The sequence below is a fragment of the Esox lucius genome, chromosome 1, assembly GCF_011004845.1.
Source record: "Esox lucius isolate fEsoLuc1 chromosome 1, fEsoLuc1.pri, whole genome shotgun sequence".
Taxonomy (NCBI): domain Eukaryota; kingdom Metazoa; phylum Chordata; class Actinopteri; order Esociformes; family Esocidae; genus Esox; species Esox lucius.
This window is the reverse complement of record NC_047569.1, coordinates 22563150-22583874: the sequence shown is the minus strand read 5'-3', so window position 1 is coordinate 22583874 and position 20725 is coordinate 22563150. Positions and strand designations below refer to the sequence as shown.

Below are 20725 nucleotides of genomic sequence, written 5' to 3'. Positions count from 1 at the left end.
CCTCATTTTACAGCTTTAAGAATTTCTGCTTCAATAGCCTTGGTCTCCAGCTGAACTAAAAATACCACCACAGCTGAATGGGCAGAGAGCTACTGGTCTTGGTCATCGTTGCTTGTGTGTCAGTGTGTGGGCTGAGACTTGAATGTCCAACAATAGACCCACTGTTTCACCTTGGATCATTGATTCAAGCACGACAACACAATTACCTGATACCCCAGCATAAAAGACATGTCCACTGCCAAGCTGGAAGATTCCAATCTATTTCTGGGCCATCCATTTTGCCCAACTATATTCAAATGATAAATGATATAACAACAAATATGTTTCTGTTCTTTAAAGGCAAACTGAAATTACAGTGGGGAGAACAAGTGTTTGATACACTGCTGATTTTTTAAGGTTTTCCCACTTACAAAGCATGTAGAAGTCGGCATTTTATTGTATGACATAAGTGTTTGATACATCAGAAAAGAATAACTTAATATTTGGTACACAAACCTTTGTTTGCAATTACAGAGATCCTACGTTTCCTGTCGTTCTTGACCAGGTTTGCACACACTGCAGCAGGGATTTTGGCCCACTCCTCCATACAGACCTTCTCCAGATCCTTCCGGTTTCAGGGCTGTCGCTGGGCAATACAGACTTTCAGCTCCCTCCAAAGATTTTCTATTGGGTTCAGGTCAGGAGACTGGCTAGGCCACTCCAGGACCTTGAGATGCTTCTTACGGAGCCAGTCCTTAGTATCCCTGGCTGTGAGTTTCGGGTCATTGTCATGCTGGAAGACCCAGCCACAACACATCTTCAATGCTCTTACTTAGGGAAGGAGGTTGTTGGCCAAGATCTCACGATATATGGCCCCATCTATCCTCCCCTCAATACGGTGCAGTCGTTCTGTCCCCTTTGCAGAAAAGCATCCCCAAAGAACGATGTTTCCACCTCCATGCTTCACTGTTGGGATGGTGTTCTTGGGGTTGTACTCATCCTTCTTCTTCCTCCAAACACGGCGAGTGGAGTTTAGACCAAAAAGCTCTATTTTTGTCTCATCAGACCACATGACCTTCTTCCATTCCTCCTCTGGATCATCCAGATGGTCATTGGCAAACTTCAGACGGGCCTGGACATGCGCTGGCTTGAGCAGGGGGACCTTGCGCGCTGCAGGATTTTAATCCATGACAGCGTAGTGTGTTACTAATGGTTTTCTTTGAGACTGTGGTCCCAGCTCTCTTCAGGTCATTGACCAGGTCCTGCCGTGTAGTTCTGGGCAGATCCCTCACCTTCCTAATGATCATTGATGCCCCAAGGGGTGAGATCTTGCATGGAGCCCCAGACCGAGGGAGATTGAATCATCTTGAATTTCTTCCATTTACTAATAATTGCGGCAACAGTTGTTGCCTTCGCACCAAGCTGCTTGCCTATTGTCCTGTAACCCAGCCTTATGCAGGTCTACAATTTTATCCCTGATGTCCTTACACAGCTCTCTGGTCTTGGCCATTGTGGAGAGGTTGGAGTCTGTTTGATTGAGTGTGTGGACAGGTGTCTTTTATACAGGTAACAAGTTCAAACAGGTTCAGTTATTACAGGTAATGAGTGGAGAACAGGAGGGCTTCTTAAAGAAAAACTAACAGGTCTGTGAGAGACGGAATTCTTACTGGTTGGTAGGTGATCAAATAAAAGGTGTCATGCAATAAAATGCAAATTAATTATTTACAATTCAATGTGATTTTCTGGATTTTCGTTTTAGATTCCGTCTCTCACAGTTGAAGTGTACCTATGATACAAATACCAGACCTCTACATGCTTTGTAAGTAGGAAAACCTGCAAAATTGGCAGTATATCAAATACTTGTTCTCCCCCAAATTTAAAGAAGCTGATGATTGGTTTTATTTTTGGACTGTCTTACATATTCTGCTCCAGCCACCATGTGGAAGGAAGAGCAGCTTGTAGTACATCACCTAAATACCATTGAACTTTGGTTAAATGCACAGCTTGAAATAGCCCCTTCAAGTAGCTACCTGTCCTATCCTAATTGTTGGGCATCAACATATCAGTGAAGTAAATGCCTTCTATTAAATTGTCGATTAAAGTGTTAAAAGTAAATTTTCAATTGAGTACTGTAAAGATTGTGCAATTATAGATAAAGGTGAACAATGTTGCCATGGATGAGACCGGAAGAAGTGCTCCTTACCTACCTTCACTTCATCCATGCATGTTATTACCCCATAAACCCCCCACCCCTCAGGACTAACACTGATTTCTGAAGTGAAAAATATTTTGAATGGGATTATTCTACCTAAAGGTGTTATAACATGATTCATAGCTTATCTCGGGACCAGCACCACATTCTGTTTCTGTTTTGCATTTCTTTATCATTTCATATTTTTTCCTCCGCACATCGGAATAGAACAATCCCATAACTCGTTGCATCACCTATGTGGGGAGATGAAAGTCATCAAAATCGTGTTAAGGCAAATGAGGAGTGATTAGGAGTAATCTGTGCTGATAATGACTCATTGCGTTGTGTAGGGAAATCAAGCAGTTTTATAGGGCTTAAATAGGAGAAGAAACCTTTTTATTAGGAAAAGCACTATAATTTGTCAATCATTTAAATATATATCTTTAACTCCTCTCCTATAAAGCCAGGCAAATAATTTAAGATGTCACTCAAAAAATTAGATTAAAAATGTCTTGTGGTGGCAATCACAGAGAAAGGCAACTTGCTTTTGCATACATGCTACTCCCTGCAGCATGTAGAACGGATAAAGTTAATGGTAACCATAATAATTGAGACCGTGTTGTGTTCAACTGACCACCTATTAGTCCATTGCACACTTTGTGGCAGTGGTGACAGGCAGGCAGACTGTCCCTGTTAGTTGTTCAGATTGGCTGGAATTGGTGCACTGGGTGATATTTTTTGAGACTTAATTGGCGGGACTACAGGAAAACAGATTCTACCATGGGAGAATAGTGAGTAAGGGCTCATGCTGGCACTGAATATCACATTTTGGGGGGATTTATTTTATTTCGTATTAATGTTCGTACTTGATTCTTTATTGATGTATGGGCCAGATTTGGCCAGCAGGCCTTCAGTTTAATAACCAATTTTACATTCATTTATACTGAGTGTGGCCGTACAGTCTCCTATTACAGTGTATAGGCTTCTGGGCTCTGCCAGGTCATCCAGGGAATAATGATATTATATAGAAAGCCCTGGATGCCATTGATAACACTGGGACTTCAGGCCCCTTTCTAGTAAGGGGCTTTTTGTCACTGATGGAGAGGGCCACCACGCTGAGAGCAATGCCACTTCCTGAAAACTGCTGTAAAATAGGAGTCTGCCTCTCCAACTCTCCCCATAAACTCCACTCGGTGCTTGTTTGCGTGTGTTTGTCACTGTGTGTATGCGTGTGTATGGTTGACTGTGTGAATGAGTGTATGCGTGCTAGTGTGTGTCTGAGGGAGAGTTGAACTTACTGCTAACCTGGTGTGATAGCGAAATGTTTAGCTATTTTCCCATGAGACAGGCTTTCAAGCTGGGAGATTTGTCAGTGACCTGTAGCAGAGAAATGTTGACAGATAGTGGATTCCATCTGGCCTTTCAGTCTATTCACAGTAAGAAGACCGTACCAGTGTTGTTCGAGCATGTAGAAGTTTGCGTGTGTACGTGTGTGTGTCTGCAGCCAGGCCACCACTGTTTACAATATAGTACTTGATTTTCAAGTGCTCTTAGCTGTGAGTTCAGGTTGGATTGTGTGTGTGTTTGTGTGGGTGTGTGTGTGTGTGTTGCAGGTGCATGCATGCGTACATTTTACATGTGAGTCAACTGCATGCTGAGATACAACTGCGTCAGCATTTCTCAGATGAGAATAAATAATTGACCAACTTAATCAACGTGCAAATTGCTTTGTGTCTGGAAATGTTTATTTGCCTCATTAGATGATAAATACTTTAATTTAGGTCCATTAGGCACCGGGGTCCCACTATTCAAGGAGCAGAAACACAACACATAAGTCAGGGTGATAAAACTAGGCTTATGAAGCTTACCGTAGTATTAAGAGTATTATGAGACCTCAACAGTTACAGCTTGTTTATGTGGCAGTTGATGCACAAAAACAATTTGCCATTTGGTAAAACGATTGTATATTTATAGTGAATCATTAATGGCATTACAATGTTCATTGCATAATTTACGGGACACTACTGAACCGCAACCCTTATAAATGGCCTTTAACATGTTCCTGAAGGTATCCAGTCAATCGACACCAATGTCTTTTTTATCACAAACCACCTCTGGCGTTCACTGAGGTAATGACTGAGGTAACAGCATGGTATCACAGAGCCCGATAGCCAACTCCTCTGCTTTCATTTCCCATTAAATCCTAATGAGATTTGTTGCCTTACTTAGATGGTACACTATTCCCTATGTTGTGCACTTTTGACCACATGGGCCATGATCAGTAGTGCATGACATATGAACTAAGTTGCCATTTGTGACACATCTCTGCTGCTACAGTCTGCCACAGTAACTACAACCTCACAGATAATGTAGCCAGGCCTAATGGAGAGTAAGTACAACCACACAGTTAATGTAGCCAGGCCTAATGAAGAGTATCTACAACCACACAGATAAAGTACCATAACCAGGCCTAATGGAGAGTAACTACAACCACACAGATAATATAGCCAGGCCTAATGGAGAGTAACTACAACTACAAAGATAATGTAGCCAATCCTAATGGAAAGTAACTACTGTACAACCACACAGATAATGTAGCCAGACCTAATGGAGAAACTACAACCATGCAGATAAAGTACCATAACCAGGCATAATGGAGAGTAACTACAACCACACAGATAATATAGCCAGGCCTAATGGAGTGTAACTACAACTACAAAGATAATGTAGCCAATCCTAATGGAAAGTAACTACTCTACAACCACACATATAATGTAGCCAGGCCTAATGGAGAGTAACTACAATGACAAAGATTATGTATCCAGGCCTAATGGAGAGTAACTAGAACCACACAGATTATGTAGCCAGGTCTAATGGAGAGTAACTCACACAGATTATGTAGCCATTCTTAATGAAGAGGATTTTGTAACACAGATAGTGTAGCCAGGCTTAATGATTTGACTAAAATCTTCAAAATGATGCCTGGCTACAATTTCTATGTGGTAGTACACAGTTTTTCTGAGACTCCTTCACCTCAAATCTCTAACATGATGCATCATATCAAAACAGGGAAATATGGGAAACAGACTGTTATCATCCTTCCTTTAACATCCAATTTCCTACTGCCAATATCTGAAGTACTGTCTATGGAAGAGTGATGAATAATGCCATGAAAGACAAATACCCTGTTTCACTTTATTTTTCACTATGTTTTAAACACACTATTCCCTTAATAGAACACAACGTGGACTCGGGTATAAGTCCTGTCCTAAACCAGTGTCCTACAGGTAGGAGGGTGCCATTTGGCAACAACACAAAGCCAAACAAAAGTGACAGCGAATCTTTGTGTTTCCCACACAGAACGTGACTGACAATCACAGGGTGAATGATGTCATTTCCACAGAGGAGGGGCCACAGACTCTGGTTGGTCGGTTCATGTATGGGCCCCTGGACATGGTGACGTTGACTGGGGAAAAGGTGACCGCAACACAACATGCTTCACCAATGAAAAGCCTGTAGGCCAATCAAGTGAATTTGATTAAAATATTAAATTCACCTAGTCACTAATTGAGGTCCAAATTTGACTTCTGCATCTAACCAAAGCCCCCCAACAGAGAATGGACATATTGGGCCTCAACTATTTGGCTTGGAGGCAGAATTACTTATTTGTCACCTTGCCGGCTCATGTATTGATTTTAGCAGCCTTTTAGTTACTGGTCATATGCGGGCACCTGTCATCTGAAAAACTCAAACTTGTTCTGAAGCAATTCAATGCCAAAGATTGTTGAGAGGACTTAAGTTGCTGCTGATTATTTGTAAAACAAATATATTTAATTGTATCACATTATTTGGATAGTAGCCTATAGATATTCTGCAGATGTGTAAACTATTTACAAACCATCTGTGAATGTTTTGTCCTCCCTCAGGTGGACATTTTCCTCATGACACAGCCCCAGTCTGGCCGCTGGGTCTATTTTGACACAGAGGTGACCACCAGTAGTGGCAGAGTGGTTTACACTCTCCCCAAAAGCAAAAAGCTGGCCACTGGTGTCTACCCGATCAAAATGGTGGTAAAGTAAGTTTACGGCTCCCTTTTCTTTCCTACTGTGGATTGAGATTATTTTGTTACAGTTGGCTTGAGATTGTATTTTTACAGTTGGCTTGTATTGTTTGTATTGTTTCAGTTGGCTTGAGATTATGTTGTTTCAGTAGACTTGAGACTGTATTGTTACATTAGTTTTGAGATTGTTTTGTTATAGTAGCTTTGAGGCGGTTTTGTTGCAGTAACTTTGAGATTGTATTGTTATGGTAGATTTTAGATTGCTTTGTTACAAAAGCTTTGAGATTGTTTTGTTACAATAGCTTTGAGATTGTATTTTTATCACAGCATTGAGAATGTTTTGTTATAGTAACTTTGAGACAGTTTTGTTACAGTTGCTTTGAGATTGTATCGTTATGGTATTGTTATGGTAGCTTTTAGATTGTTTTGTTACAGTAACTTTGAGACGGTAATTGTTACAGTAGCTTTGAGATTGTATTGTTACAGTTGCTTTGAGATTGTATTGTTATGGTAGCTTTTAGATTGTATTGTTACAGTAGCTTTGAGATTGTATTGTTACAGTAGCTTTGATTTTGTATTGTTACCATTGCTTTGTGATTGTATCCGTAATTAAATGGATGCAGAATGGGTCTTTTTTGAGCCGAGTGGTATTGAATTCCAGTCCATATAAGTGGTAGAGGTGAACACTGTGAAGCTCCAACAGTGAACTCAGGGTGCTGACTGAAAACGAGGCCCTTGCTGCTGTGAATGGCCTCCAGTACCAAGCAATAATCTCCTGTTATCTTCCCCTCTCTGTCCCCAGGGGAGACCAGACGAGTGCGGAGGCCTACCTGACAGTGCTGCCTCGGGGGATGGATTGTGTGGTGTTCAGCATCGATGGCTCCTTCGCTGCAAGCGTCTCCATCATGGGCAGCGACCCCAAAGTCCGCCCCGGAGCGGTGGATGTTGTCAGGTAACTGATTCCTCAAAGTGTGTGTGTGTGTGTTCATGGGCTGGGAGAGTATGCTTTACAGCTTTTGTTTTATAAAAAAAATCCAGAGTTTTCAAATAGTTTTAGCCAAGAGGTAGTGAAAGTGTTCAAATTTTGTCAAAACAGACCCCCTTTTTTGTGTGCTACCTCATCCATTTATGTACTACTCAGCCCATTTCGTATGGAATTTTATTTGTATTTTTTTGTGCGGTTAATGTCAAATGCTTGGAATCCATTTGGTAACATTGCATATGGATTTGGTCTACGTATGATCCCAGAATGCATCATTTAGGCCCAATGCAAGCAGAGAAAAAATATTAATTGAATGAAAATGGTCAATGAATCACAACTCCACAACTATAAGGAGACAAAACAAGACACCATTCTTCTCAGAGGACCATTATTATAGTCTGTCTTTATTCTAACTGAAAGCCTGTACCTTCTCATAGGAATATTGATATGTATTTGTCCATCTTTGTTTCCAGACACTGGCAGGACTTGGGCTATCTGATTATCTACATCACGGGGAGGCCAGACATGCAGAAGCAACGTGTGGTGTCATGGCTGTCCCAACACAACTTCCCCCAGGGCATGATCTTCTTCTCAGAGGGCCTGGTCCATGATCCACTGAGGCAGAAAACCATCTTCCTCAGAAACCTGGTGCAGGAGGTACCTTACATTCACAGATCTTTTGTTCATTTCCTTAATTTATTCTCACTCTGAAAATAGGTATTTCTATATATTACAGCATTTAAAATGATTTGATATACATATAATATCACATGGCATGTTTTATGTGCATGTCATGTAGCCAAGTTTGTTTCTGCTTAAGTCAACTTCTCTATCATGTGTAGCCATGCTAATTCCTTAATAATGATAAACAAATGAATGAATCAGTCAAGGAGAGGGTCTAAGCAGCATTCCCTTGATTGCTAACATTTTCTCTATTTTACTTCCTTCTCAAACCCATTACATTTTCAGTCATTAGATTTTCATTAGGATATGAGGATGCAATGAATCAAGGAAATATAATGAAGATTCTCCCAATGACCCAGAAACATAACAGATATTACAAATAATACAGTGGCTAAATGAGTGACGACAGACTAGGACCAACCCTGAGCAACCAACCGAGCAAGTTAACCCTTGCTCTAGATGCTTGCAGAGTTCGGAGGGGACTTTTGTGGTGGACCTTTGCCTCAACAGGCACTAGTTGGATGTTATAATCCATAGCTGGACACACAGGTTTGCACAGCTTTCATGCTAGACACACTTACTGCACCTCATCAGGCTAGGAATGTCTGGGTAGCTGGAGACCTGCACAGGAAACTAACGTTTTGAACGCTGTGGATGAAAAAGAAGCTGTTATCAACAGCTCCCTGTTCATTTGTGGTAGAAATGTCATTTGTTTGATCAGTTCCTCTTAACTCACGTGAATCTGTCTAAATTAGACAGTTATGTGCTGCTTTGAATAGACTATAGGAAAAGAAAGGGCAAATGTAAAGTCTCTGCATGACAGCCCTGCTATCCCTCATTATTATTGCCCTCATCTGTTTTCCTGAACACTGTCCCCATTTAGGTTCCTCCTTGGCTGATGTATATAATCGGTCGTTGTTACGTTTTGTGGAACTTCGGTTCTTTTTTCCTTAGTTTCATTTTTTCCACTGATATGTTCCAACACCCATTACATTAGAATTGTTCAATACTTGTGTGTAAAGGTGTGAAGGGAACAGTTCCATGTGGAGTTCACTGACACCATGTATTCACCATTTAATTTTTTATTCCAGTGAGTTAAGATATGTAACCAACTATAGATAGAGGCAACTATCTCTTGAGTGGGGTTTTGTAGAAAATGACACATCTCACTTTGTCTTGTCACTGTGGCACATATTACTATGTAGGCTTAATAGAAAATATCCATAGAATGAGGTTAGTAGGGCAGACTCCTACAGATGTGCACTTCATGACAGGCAATCATGACAGGCATTCACCATTGAAAGGTAATCTTAGCCAAAGGACGTTGCAACAAGCAGCACTGCAGATACTGGGATGAGTGATATGCGGTCACACACTGTCTGGCACATGGGCACAGGTTCTCTTCATACCGAAAAGCCATGGGACCAAAAGCCATGGGACCAAAAGTCATGGGACCATAAGCCATGGGACCAAAACAGAGGCAAAGATGTGCCAGAAATGTACCAACTATTGTTTTGGGGAGTCTGTCTTTCACCACAGTCACATGAAAATATCAAATCGTTTTGGGTTTTACATTTTTTACAACAAGGAACTTGAATCAAGTCATCATGAGGTCATTGGCAAGTACACTGAATAGTCTCATACAGAATACCTGTGCATTTGGTTTTCCTTGTTTAAAACTACCAGAAAGAAAGTTATAGCAAGCCTACTCAACAAAATAGTGTCTTGGGGTAACAAAGAGCAAACAGAATCTAGTTGGATATAGAACTAAAGTCTGTTAGGGAAAATAAAATCCTCTGGTCTCACTTCATAATATTTACTTTTTAAATGTTCTACTGTACTGATAGATATTATATTATATTGGTACAATACTCTTTGAGATTTCCTTCTATAATAATGGCATGGCAATATATCACCATATGTCTGCATAATTAAACGATTCAATGGTGTTTTTGCATAGCCATGATGACTAGTGCAACTCCTCCCAGGTATATAGTCCCTCAGTAGGGTATAGTGATAGACAAATCTGGACAGCAAATGCACATTCAACTATTATGCAAACTATTGAAAAGCCCATTTAAAAGACAGTATAAGTCGACGTGATGGTTTATTCATCACGTCGACTTCTGTTAGAAGCATTGGACTTTGCAATAGCATACATTATTTTGCACACGTCTGCCCAGGAAACCTCTTCCCACATTGTAAAATAGGGAGAGACTAAATGTTACGAAACTATAGTGCACCTCTGACTTCTACATATAAAACAGTGTAAGTCAGCAATATCTAGGAATTTTACTAGATCAAGTTCAATGTACTATTCAGTTGTTAAATACTTATACTTCTAAAAACAACTGTTTGACTCTCTCACTCTCTTTCACTCCATCTCTCTGTCTCTCAAAATTATTTTGTCATTCAGACTTTGTTGATTCTCACATTAACTTTGTAGGCAGTCAGGAGTATAAAGTCTGGACCGAGCGCTTACAAGTGGTAAACCCATTATCAAATGTTTCATCCTCCCCCACCCCCTTTTTTCTCTCCTCTTTCTGTCTCTATGTCTATCTAACTCTTACGCTGTCTCTTTTCTCTCTACCAGTGTCACATTAAGATAAACTCTGCCTATGGCTCCATGAAGGACATCTCAGTGTACAACATGCTGGGCCTGAGCCCTTCACAGATTTATATTGTGGGCAGGCCTTCCAAGAAGTACCAGAATCAATGCCAGGTAGACGCCGGGGACTGTACACTCCTTCTCCCTTTCTTTATCCGTCAAGCCAAGAGCATTGACTCACTAAAAGCTATTGATTATTTATGTATCAACTCTATTCTGGTGTGTTTGTGGCTTCCTGTCTCTCTCCATTTCTTTTCTTGCTATCTGTTTTATATTCTGTTATTCTATCTACCGTGATCATCCTCACTGTCTTTCTGTCTCACTTCCCCTAGTTCCTCAGTGATGGCTATGCAGTGCACCTCTCTTCCCTGCAGTTTGGCCACCGGGCCAGACCCAAGAAGACCTCCTCGGTCCGAATGGTCCTGAGGAAAGGCTCCTTTGGCCTTTCTGCCAAACCCGACTTCCTGTGTAAACGCACCCACCTGAGGAGAACCATGTCTGTTCAGCAGCCTGACCCACCCTGCACCCCAAACCCCAAGCCTGAGCGGGCCCAGAGCCAACCAGAGTCTGACAAGGACCCGGGGGGAGGAGGTGGAGGAGGCGGTGGTCATGGCGTCTGGGGGCGGGCCTCCATGCACCGTGGAGACACCACTCCCTGACGGACAGAGAGAGAGAAAGAGATGGCGGATGGAAAAGGAGGTGGACAGGGGTCTCAGTGTCCTGGGCCAAGGTGAGCACTCCTATTCTAAAGGCGTAATGTATCCTAAACTAAGACTTATCCTAATGGCTTAATGTGTCCAATATCCTCAACCTAAGACTTATCCTAATGGCTTAATGTGTCCTATATCCAAAACCTAAGACTTATTCTAATGGCTTAATGTGTCCTATATCCAAAACCTAAGCCTATTCCTAATGGCTTAATGTGTCCAATATCCTGTACCTAAGACTTATCCTAATGGCTTAATGTGTTCTATATCCTGAAAATAAGACTTTTCCTCATGGCTTAATGTTTACTATATCCTGTGTCTAAGACTTATCCTAATGGCTTAATGTGTCCTATATCCAACTCTTAGAACTTGTTGTAATAGCTTAACGTGCCCTATAAAATTCTAGAAGTTATTCTAATGTCATTATGTGGTCTAGTTTAAACATTCACCTTTGGCTTTGGTTTCCTATGCTTTTATGAACTTGAAACTTTATAAAGCTTTATGTCAATACTTCATGTTGAGAGTCCCAAATATATTTTTGTAGATACTCTATAGATTATATACCGACATTTTAACTATTTACTAACCCTTACCTTTACCTCAACCCTATGCTTAACAAGCAGTTTTTTTATCAATAGTTTGTTGATAGTATTATCTGTAGAACACAGAGATGGAAATTGGGATTCTTAAAATGTGTACCCAGCTTTACTCCGGCTTAGATTGATTTGCTTTGCTCTTATTGTGTAATGTCAATAAATGTATATATACAGCTAAACAGAACAGCTTTACTGTCTGAAGGGAAGATAAGTATAGAGAGATTCGACTGACAAAGCAAAACATGGAGAGACTGCTGAGAAAGATGGAGAGGAAAGCTACAGAAAGGAGAGGGGGGGATGGATAGAGAGGGAAGTCAGACAGAGCCTGAGAGATTTGAGAGAAAGGGACAGAAAAAAGGCTGGAAGATATAAAGGGAGAGAGCAGACAGAGAGAAATAAAGTGAGAGAGCAGACAGGGAGAAAAAAGCGAGAGAGCAGACAGAGAAAAAGAAAGGTAGAGAGCAGGTAGAGAACAGACAGATATGGAGAGAGCAGACAGAAATATAGGGAGAAAGAATACTGAAGAGAGAGAGAGCAGAGTTCCATCTGAATACTCCCTCATACATATTCATGAGGCAGCCTGAGGTAGCTGTTGCTATTATTAGGAGCAGCTTCTTTATTTTGAAAACCCACTGCCTACTATTTTCCCATTTTCAGAGCTGCTTAGAGCCAGGTGAAAATGTACCCATAAATGTAATTGCAGGGCCTGATTACTTACTACTACTTACAACTACTGTCAAGTCAGGACTCATTTCTGGATCTGGGAAGAGTGTTTTTGCCAACAGATTGGGGGCATAGGTGCTGTGTCACCTAGCGGGCCTGTAGGAAGTTCTGGTTTTGTTTTAATAGTCATGCAGAAATTATAAAGGAGAAATCACTGCTTACATGTGCTGTAGTTTATATGGCAATGTGTGTTGACATTTGAATCACATGCTAAATGTGAATCTATCTTTCTTTTGGCAGTGTCTTCACCTGTGTTGGATGTTCTGCTGGTGTCAGCTGTGTGTTAACGTCCTGCTCCTCCTGAAGCTTGGCCCTTTACACTTCTAGAACTGTAGTTCACTCCCAGGACTCAAAAGATAATTTCACACATTCCTCAATCTTTCTCCTAATGCTTAAAAACAGCAATTGATCCGTCCATTGGTTGTTTTTAAAGCTCAAAGGACATCCAGTGTAGCGTAAATTTTTTCAGTGGCAGTGTTTAGAAACCAATGTGTCACCTATCTTTTGTTGAACAGAGCCACATGGGCAATTGGCAGTGTAATTGTAAGGACACCCCTATTGCAGAACAGGAGATCAACAGACGGACACGCCCACAGTGTTAAGCCACCAGACTCCTCTGTGTCCCCTATTAAGGACATTACCGGAGGAGGACTGGTTGAAACCTACAGCAGAAGTGTTTCAGTCCAAGAAACACACCATCAGAAGCTGTTCTGGACAGTGTGTTTATTGACCTGCTGTGTTGACAGGTGGCAAAGCTACACTGACTGATTCCTGCAATAATCCTCTATGTAAATAGGACAGACATCTTGTCCCTCTCTATGGTCCCTCTCCCCAGTACTGCAGTGGAGCCTCTGGCTGCCTCATCCTGGGGACATTAACCTCCTCAGCCCTGATGACCTGACCTGACCCCAGTCCAGCCTTAGCCCTGTAGATATCCATCCATTCATCCGTCTCTCCTTTTTACCTCATTTAGTCAACGAGTGAGGCAGAAAATAGCTTCTGACAGCACTCCTGGGAGGGGCCACAGAACCTGGTCGGCCCTCAAGGTTGCTCTGACTGAGTTAGACACAGACATCAGAGTAGTCATGATGACCTGCCATGAAGAATGATAGTATACTGTAGATTAATTAATTTTGTTATGGTAGAAAGGAATTGAAAATTAAAACAGAATACATAATAACAGTCTTAGCCTATATCTTGCAATAGAACATAACTTTCTTGTCAGGTGAAATAACATGCTGTGGTTCAAAATGCTGTAGTCTAGCTGACATCTATTTTAGGAAAGCCACATATTGAACTGTGATGGAGTCCTAAAGCTAATGAACGGTTCTGTTTGTTGATATGAGGTACCAGGTTCCAATATCACAGTGTTCTATGGTGGCTTTTCAAAAGATCTGCCACATATTTTTCTATGATAAAACACAGCATACAGAAATATTTTAAAAGTGTGTTTTATGAACTTTGTTGGTTAACGTATCTGATCATTACTTTTGCCTTAAATTTTACTTTGTTGTTGTGTAGAATTATGAAAATGACATTATTATTCTAATTGCTTGACCAAAGTATGAGTTTTAAATGAATGAGAAAGTGCATTGTATCTTGATATTTTGTCTTGTACATACATTTGACCTATTTGTGGAAATGGAGACATGCAGCACCACGCATGCACTGTTAGGGAGTTTGTATGTGTGTGTGTGTGTGTGTGTGTGTGTTTACGGGTGTGTGCTTCTATGTACATTTATGTATATTTCTTTATTAAGTATTTATTGTGTAAATACCTGGAGTCCAAGAGCATGACAATTGAAAACTGTTCTGGGATGCAAAGTCAAAGGATGTTCAGTGTTGCTGGTGCCTCTTGTTAAACGTAGAGTGTTTTATATTGTTCAGATTTAAGATGATTGTCTCATCAAAGTTTGCACTGGGGTAGTTTATATAAGTGTGAAGAAAGAGCCAAAGCTTTAGAGTTGCCTCAAGGTTAAACTTTGAACCTATTGACTGGACAGTATTCCTCTGCGTGGTTGCAATGAGGGAGAGATGAAGAGGAATGGTTTCTGCCTTTATAGCACCACCTTATTGGGCCATTATCGAAACATACTAACCCAATGACAGAACAGTGACTATATTTAAAACGTGAATGTAAATAAAATCTCTGTATCTGGTCTGGGTCTGTAGATCGGTCATGCTATACAGTTAGAGATACATTCCGGGATCTTAAGCACACCTGTATACAGTGCCCTTCACAATTATTGGCCTCCTTGATAAAGATGGAATGCTACAAAAATATGTTTTTATTTATTAGCACGATCAAACACTGAATAAAAAAACTATAGAAACAATCTTTAACTGAGGTTAAATTGTTTAAAGAAAAAATCATCTTCAACAAGAAATCAATGTTTTTCTCAGGACGTCACAATTATTATCAGCTCTAGAAGTTCTTGTGAACAAAATCGAATGCAAGTACAGTCATTTTTGTTGTAGGTTCATCAGTCACTACGAACTATTTAGTGGTCACCTGTGACTTTCTGTTCAACTGGGGTATACATTTACAGACATGCCAAACTCCCTAAGTCATCTATTAATATGTGAAAGGTGGAAGAACACAAATTAAATTAGACCAAAGTCTGTTGACATTGATAAATTATGTAAAAGTCATAAATACTGCTATGTAAATAACCATGCCAACAACCTATTTGGACATCTTGACTAAAGAAAGCTTCTACTCTCGTCTGACCTTTGAACCCGGTTCCAATAAAATGTGCAGTGATGGTTAGCAAACTCCAGCCACTGACATTTATTTAATGACGAAAGTAGAGGCCTTGTCTAATTGTAGTTTTTGAGCCTTGGTGGCAAAAAAAGAACAAAACATATTTTTCAGTGCAAAATCACAATCACAAAGCTTCACCAACTAATCTTTAAATGACACAATCATGCAACATCATTAACGTATTTTTTCTTAAACATAAATATTCTGTTATTTTTAAACAAAGAATATAATGCAATCACAACAGACTACCCAACTAAACATTGCTGCATTGTTGAAAACAGTTGAGAAGATAACTGTGGCGGACTAGACAGGTTTGTCTAGACATTGACTGAGACGGAAATAGATCTTACTGAACAGTCCCAGTTGATTAAAACATCTTAATTATTGCCATATAAACATTTCAAATGTTTAACTTTTTTTTTATAGCTATAGCCTAATTTATGTTCAACAACCTTGGTCTGTTTTCTTTTGTGTGTTCTATAACTTTTGCCATGTTGATAAATGTTTAAATGACCATTAAATGAACATATTTACAACCCAGTGAATATAAAATACTGCTATTTCATTTAGTTCTGGGGTTCCAATATTGTTTTAACCTCTATTAAAGGTGAGAATTCTATGCTTTTTTAGTGTATGAAGAAGCTGATAAACAATAATGAAATTTTTAGTATAGCTTTTCATGCTAAGCTTTACCTAAGGGACACTGTATATCATACGTTTTGAAAATGTATATATGTTTTTATATATATATTCATCTTAAGAAATGGGGTACCCCTTAGTAGTAATTACACTGTAGGGAGGGGCTATTCCCCTTGCTGCTCTGTAGGAAAGCACCATAGTCTTGTAGTGGATGCAGGCTTTACATGGAAGCCGTTTGACTCGGGAAGGAGGAACACCAGGCAGGCACCGCTCGGCGTTAAGTGGAATGGTTTCGAAGGCACAAGCAGAGAGCCCTGCCAACAAGTTGCAGTTATCCAGATGAGAAATGACAAGTGCCTGGATTAGTACCTGCACCATTTCCTGTGTGATATTATTATAATTTCAAACTATAATAACAAGTTATGAAATTGGTGATGTGGTACACAATTGGATGAGTTAAACAAGAAATGGGGTCCCTTAGTGTTTCATGACCACTGCTTTCACTACTACTAGCTTTTTATAGCCAGTAGTATATAGAATTATAGAAAACTCTGGAGTGAATATTCAAGTGTAAACACAGATTTTGACTTGTGATTTGTATGTTGATTAATGTTAAAACATTGATTTTGTAGAAATCACGGCAATGTCATCTGAGCAATGAAATAATTGTTCCCATAAGTATAGTGGTTGGAATGTACACTGTATGATAATCAATGTATCTTCAAAACACAATAGGAATTATACAGTTACACATGTAGTGATTTTGATTTCAGCTGGCATGTGATAAAATGTGGTGGGAAGGGCAGAAATTATGTATTACCATGAAATATTTAAAAAAACTAATTTATGTTTGTTTCTTGTCATGCTTATGTTAACTTTTAATCTTGAGAAAGACTATTGGTGAGAGTATGTTCCTGCAGAAATCCAATTGAAAGTTTTGTACAGATTTCCTGTAATTGTGTTATTTGACTTCAACCATCTCTTACTATCCTGTGAGTAATAAAACAGAGCCCACACAGTGGCTCATTTGCTTTCAAAACTCCAATGCACCTGTTTATTGATTGCTCTAAAAACTGTTGCTATTGACACACCTGTGTTAACAGCCAAACTGATTCAGAGCTTCCTGAAGCTTCTGCGCATGTATATATTCTCAATGCACGGAGAACAGGCAATAGGTGGATGGTACTTGTTTAATAAAGTAATGTATTCCTATTCTTGCTTGATATAGGATTTCAGATGCTCAACAGTTTGGGTTCTCTTTTGTCATATTTCGTTTCGTAATAGGCCATTTCATAATAGGCCAACGTTTTCAATGGGTGACAGGTCTTGACTACAGGCAGGCCGGTTTAGCACCCAGACTCTTTTACTACGGAGCCATTCTCTTGTAATGCATGCAGAATGTGGTTTGACATTGTCTTGCTGAAATAAGCAATACCTTCCTTGAAAATGATGTAATCTGGATGGCAGCATATGTTGCTCCAAAAGCTGTATATATTGTTCAGCATTAATTCAGACATGTGCAAGTCACCCATGTCATGTGCACTAATGCACCCCCATACCATCACGGATGCTGGCTTTTGAACTGTGTGCTGATAACAAGCTGGATGGTCCCTCTCCTAATTAATCCGGAGGATGCAGTGTCCATGATTCCCAAAAATAATTTCCAATATTGATTCATCAGACCACAGGACAGTTTTTCACTTCGACTCAGTCCATTATAAATGAGCTGGGGCCCAGAGAAGGCGGCAGCGTTTTGTTCATATCTGGTTTCCTCTTTGTATGATAGTTTCAATTTGCATTTATGGATGCAGTGACGTACTGTGTTCACAGACAATGGTTTTTGGAAATGTTCCTGAGCCCATGCAGTGTTTTCCACTAGAGTCATTTATGTTTTTAATGCTGTGTAGCCTGAGGGCCCGAAGATCACGGCTCTCCAATATTGGTTTTTGGCCTTGTCCCCTTGCGTACTGAGATTTCTCCAGATTCTCTGAATCTTTTAATGATATTATGTACTGTGGAGGTTGAGATCCCCAAATTCTTTGCAATTTTACATTGAGAAACCCAGTCATGTTACTGCCCTTTTACCAATTGACCTAATTAGTTGTGTGATATTCCATCATGTTTAGTTTTTTAGCATTACTCAACTTTTCCAGTCTTTTTTTGAAACATGTTTCTGGCATCAAATCCAAAGAGGGTATATTTTTTCAAGAAATAATAAAATGTCTCAGTTATAAAAATTTTCTATTTAATATAGGGTTTGAATGATTTGCACATCGTTGCATTCTGTTTTTCAATTTTTTCGCAGCATCACAACTTTGGAAATGGGGTTGTATTAACAGCCTATGTGTAACAAGCACGGATAGTTACCATTTGACCACAGGCTCTACAGAAAGAACCTATTTCTTTCAGGCATAACATTTTCCCCCTTGGCTCCTCGTCTTCATTTCTCAGCTCTTAGTGGAATAATTTAACTTCAGATGATTAGAGACTCCACCTGCTTCTCTTCCTGGGTGTTTTGTGTCAGGTAGCGCGTACATAAAAACACCTCCTACATGGCATTCATCCCAGATTTGGTAATAATAGTAATAATATTTTCCCAGCACAAAATAATATGTTCAGTGAGTGCTAGTGCTTGGTGTATAATTAATGAGTTCTTGTACAGCTCAGTATGTGTTGTCTGAGGTGTGTGTATACAGTGTGAAACAGGAATCACAAATAAAATACCAAACCAAAGAATAAAAGCCATGTAGAAAAGCCATCATGAATCACCCAACATTATTATAATATTTCCATATAATATGTTGGCTTTTACAGGTGTGTCACAGTTGGATGGTATTATTTAATAACTAAGTACATTACAAAACCCATGTACTGCTTTCAGGTCTGTGTTATCATGAATGAGACAATACTAAAACAAATGATATTATTCTGCTTTCTTAGATACAGGAACAGAAAAAGGTATTAAAGTAGAACCACATGTTCTTCGGTACCCTTTTTGGCTCTTGATAAAATCCTTTGTAGAGTTCTAATTGTTCTGACTGCCTTATTTGCCTTGACAATGTAATTCTTATATACAGTACAGCAATTCACTTCTAAATGTGGAGCCATGATTTACAAAAAATGATTGTCTTGTAAAATAAATAAAGCAGCTCTTGATGTAACCCTATCTCTATGGAGAGAAACTGGAATTCATTTGGTAAGAATTTACTATAGGATACAAAGAGTATGGTGTCTCTTAGCTGCCATGTGGAAGTGGAACATGTAGAGGAGGAGCTGCAGTGGTACTGCACAAGGGTGCAGGTTTGTGTCAGTAAAGTATAACCTTGTCCCCAGGCTTTTGTAAACAGTGGGTATAAAAAATAGATTTGCATTCAACTAAAATAGTGAGTCATAATCCCCAAAAAAGCTCAGGTTAACATGATTTATTTATTTCATAAAGGATTTTTTGACTCTGCACTTTGATAATCATGTAAATATCACTAGAACAAGGTAACTCTACATACGCTTTTGTTCTATGGCAACATGTTTATAAATCACAGGGAAACGGTGAACAAGGTGGAGGATCTGGTCAGTGAGGACTACACCATTTAACAGAACAGTATTCCCCAGAGCATGGAAACACCACTGTCATTCCAGCTCACTATTGTAGGTTTGAGCAATTGTTGTAAGATTCAAGAGAATTGAAATGTACATTTATAATTGGCTAGAAATAAAGTTCTAGTTCGACTTGCACAGATTTTTTTGTTTTTGCATTCAAATGCCAACCTAAATTTAAAAGCAAAACCACTGTTTTAATGTCCCAGTATGAATGGTTGACTATGATGTTTACAGTAATCTTTTTTTCATCTTTATTAACTCCAGACATGAGAATAGATTACCCCTGAATGCCCTGATAGCAGGAAAAGTCATGGTGCTGAGTAACGCTTCAGTAGCTATGTCCTGCTGGAGCATAGTCTGACAGGTACAATCTATTACATTTCTGAATGAATAATAAATTCCAATGAATTGACAATGTGCTGAACATTTACAGTTATATTTTAGCCATTTAGGTGAAGCTCTTAATCGGAGCAATCAACATACATTATTGATAAATACTCTGGCACCAACATGCCCCCACTTTCCACATCAGCCTCTCACCAAGGCCCCCAAGGAAGAAGGCCGGCAAGTTCTGGGAAAATTCCAAGGGCAGCCAGGAGGGCCAGCCCCACCCCTGCCCAGCCCCAACCCCAACCCTACCCAAATTATGGCTCCACATTTAGACGTGAAGTGCTGTACTGTCTCAACAAATGAGCACTGGTAGACACAGGTGTCAGGTTCACAAAATCACTCATCTGTCCTACATAAATCCGAAAAAGGGGTGACTAAGATGAAAGTATTGCATTAAGAGCTTACATAAATGTAAGGCTGGGATTTCTCTTTACAAAGCATCTGTAGTGCGTAACATATAACAATATCTTTGAACTTTAACTTGTGATCATGGGGAGGAGAGAGCTTGTTTGGAGCAGTGTATAGGGTGGGGAAATCTATCAGGTAGGATTTAAAAGTACTTCAGACATTGTTATTTGACCTCCACTGCTCCCCAACCTGGCCTGGTTTAGAGAAACAAATGGACTTAGGGAAGACAGGTGAACTCACTGGTTCTCTGCTGTACTGTGGAAGAGCTCATGAACAACAATGACTTCTTTACCAAGGGTACCAATAATAATGAAAGGGCACTGTACTAAGAAGAGATTAGTAGTGAGGAGAGAATAAAGATTGAAACAGCAACTTACCATCTGGCTCTGGGCTGAGT

General features: G+C 39.8%; 1 protein-coding gene across 4 annotated transcripts in view; it reads left to right on the top strand.

Annotated features, from left to right (window-relative positions):
- The window catches only part of pitpnm3 (PITPNM family member 3), a 116298-nt gene extending 99326 nt beyond the window's left edge, over positions 1-16972 (top strand). For all 4 annotated transcript variants that reach the window (XM_034292061.1, XM_034292060.1, XM_020049810.3 and 1 more), the window contains 7 exons: positions 5531-5647; positions 6097-6245; positions 7033-7182; positions 7686-7869; positions 10490-10618; positions 10837-11234; positions 12771-16972. In XM_034292061.1, coding sequence (XP_034147952.1) covers positions 5531-5647; positions 6097-6245; positions 7033-7182; positions 7686-7869; positions 10490-10618; positions 10837-11163 — 1056 coding nt within the window. In that variant the 3' untranslated portion in view covers positions 11164-11234; positions 12771-16972. The remainder of the gene's footprint in view (positions 1-5530; positions 5648-6096; positions 6246-7032; positions 7183-7685; positions 7870-10489; positions 10619-10836; positions 11235-12770) is intronic.
- The last annotated feature ends 3753 nt before the right edge of the window (positions 16973-20725 follow it).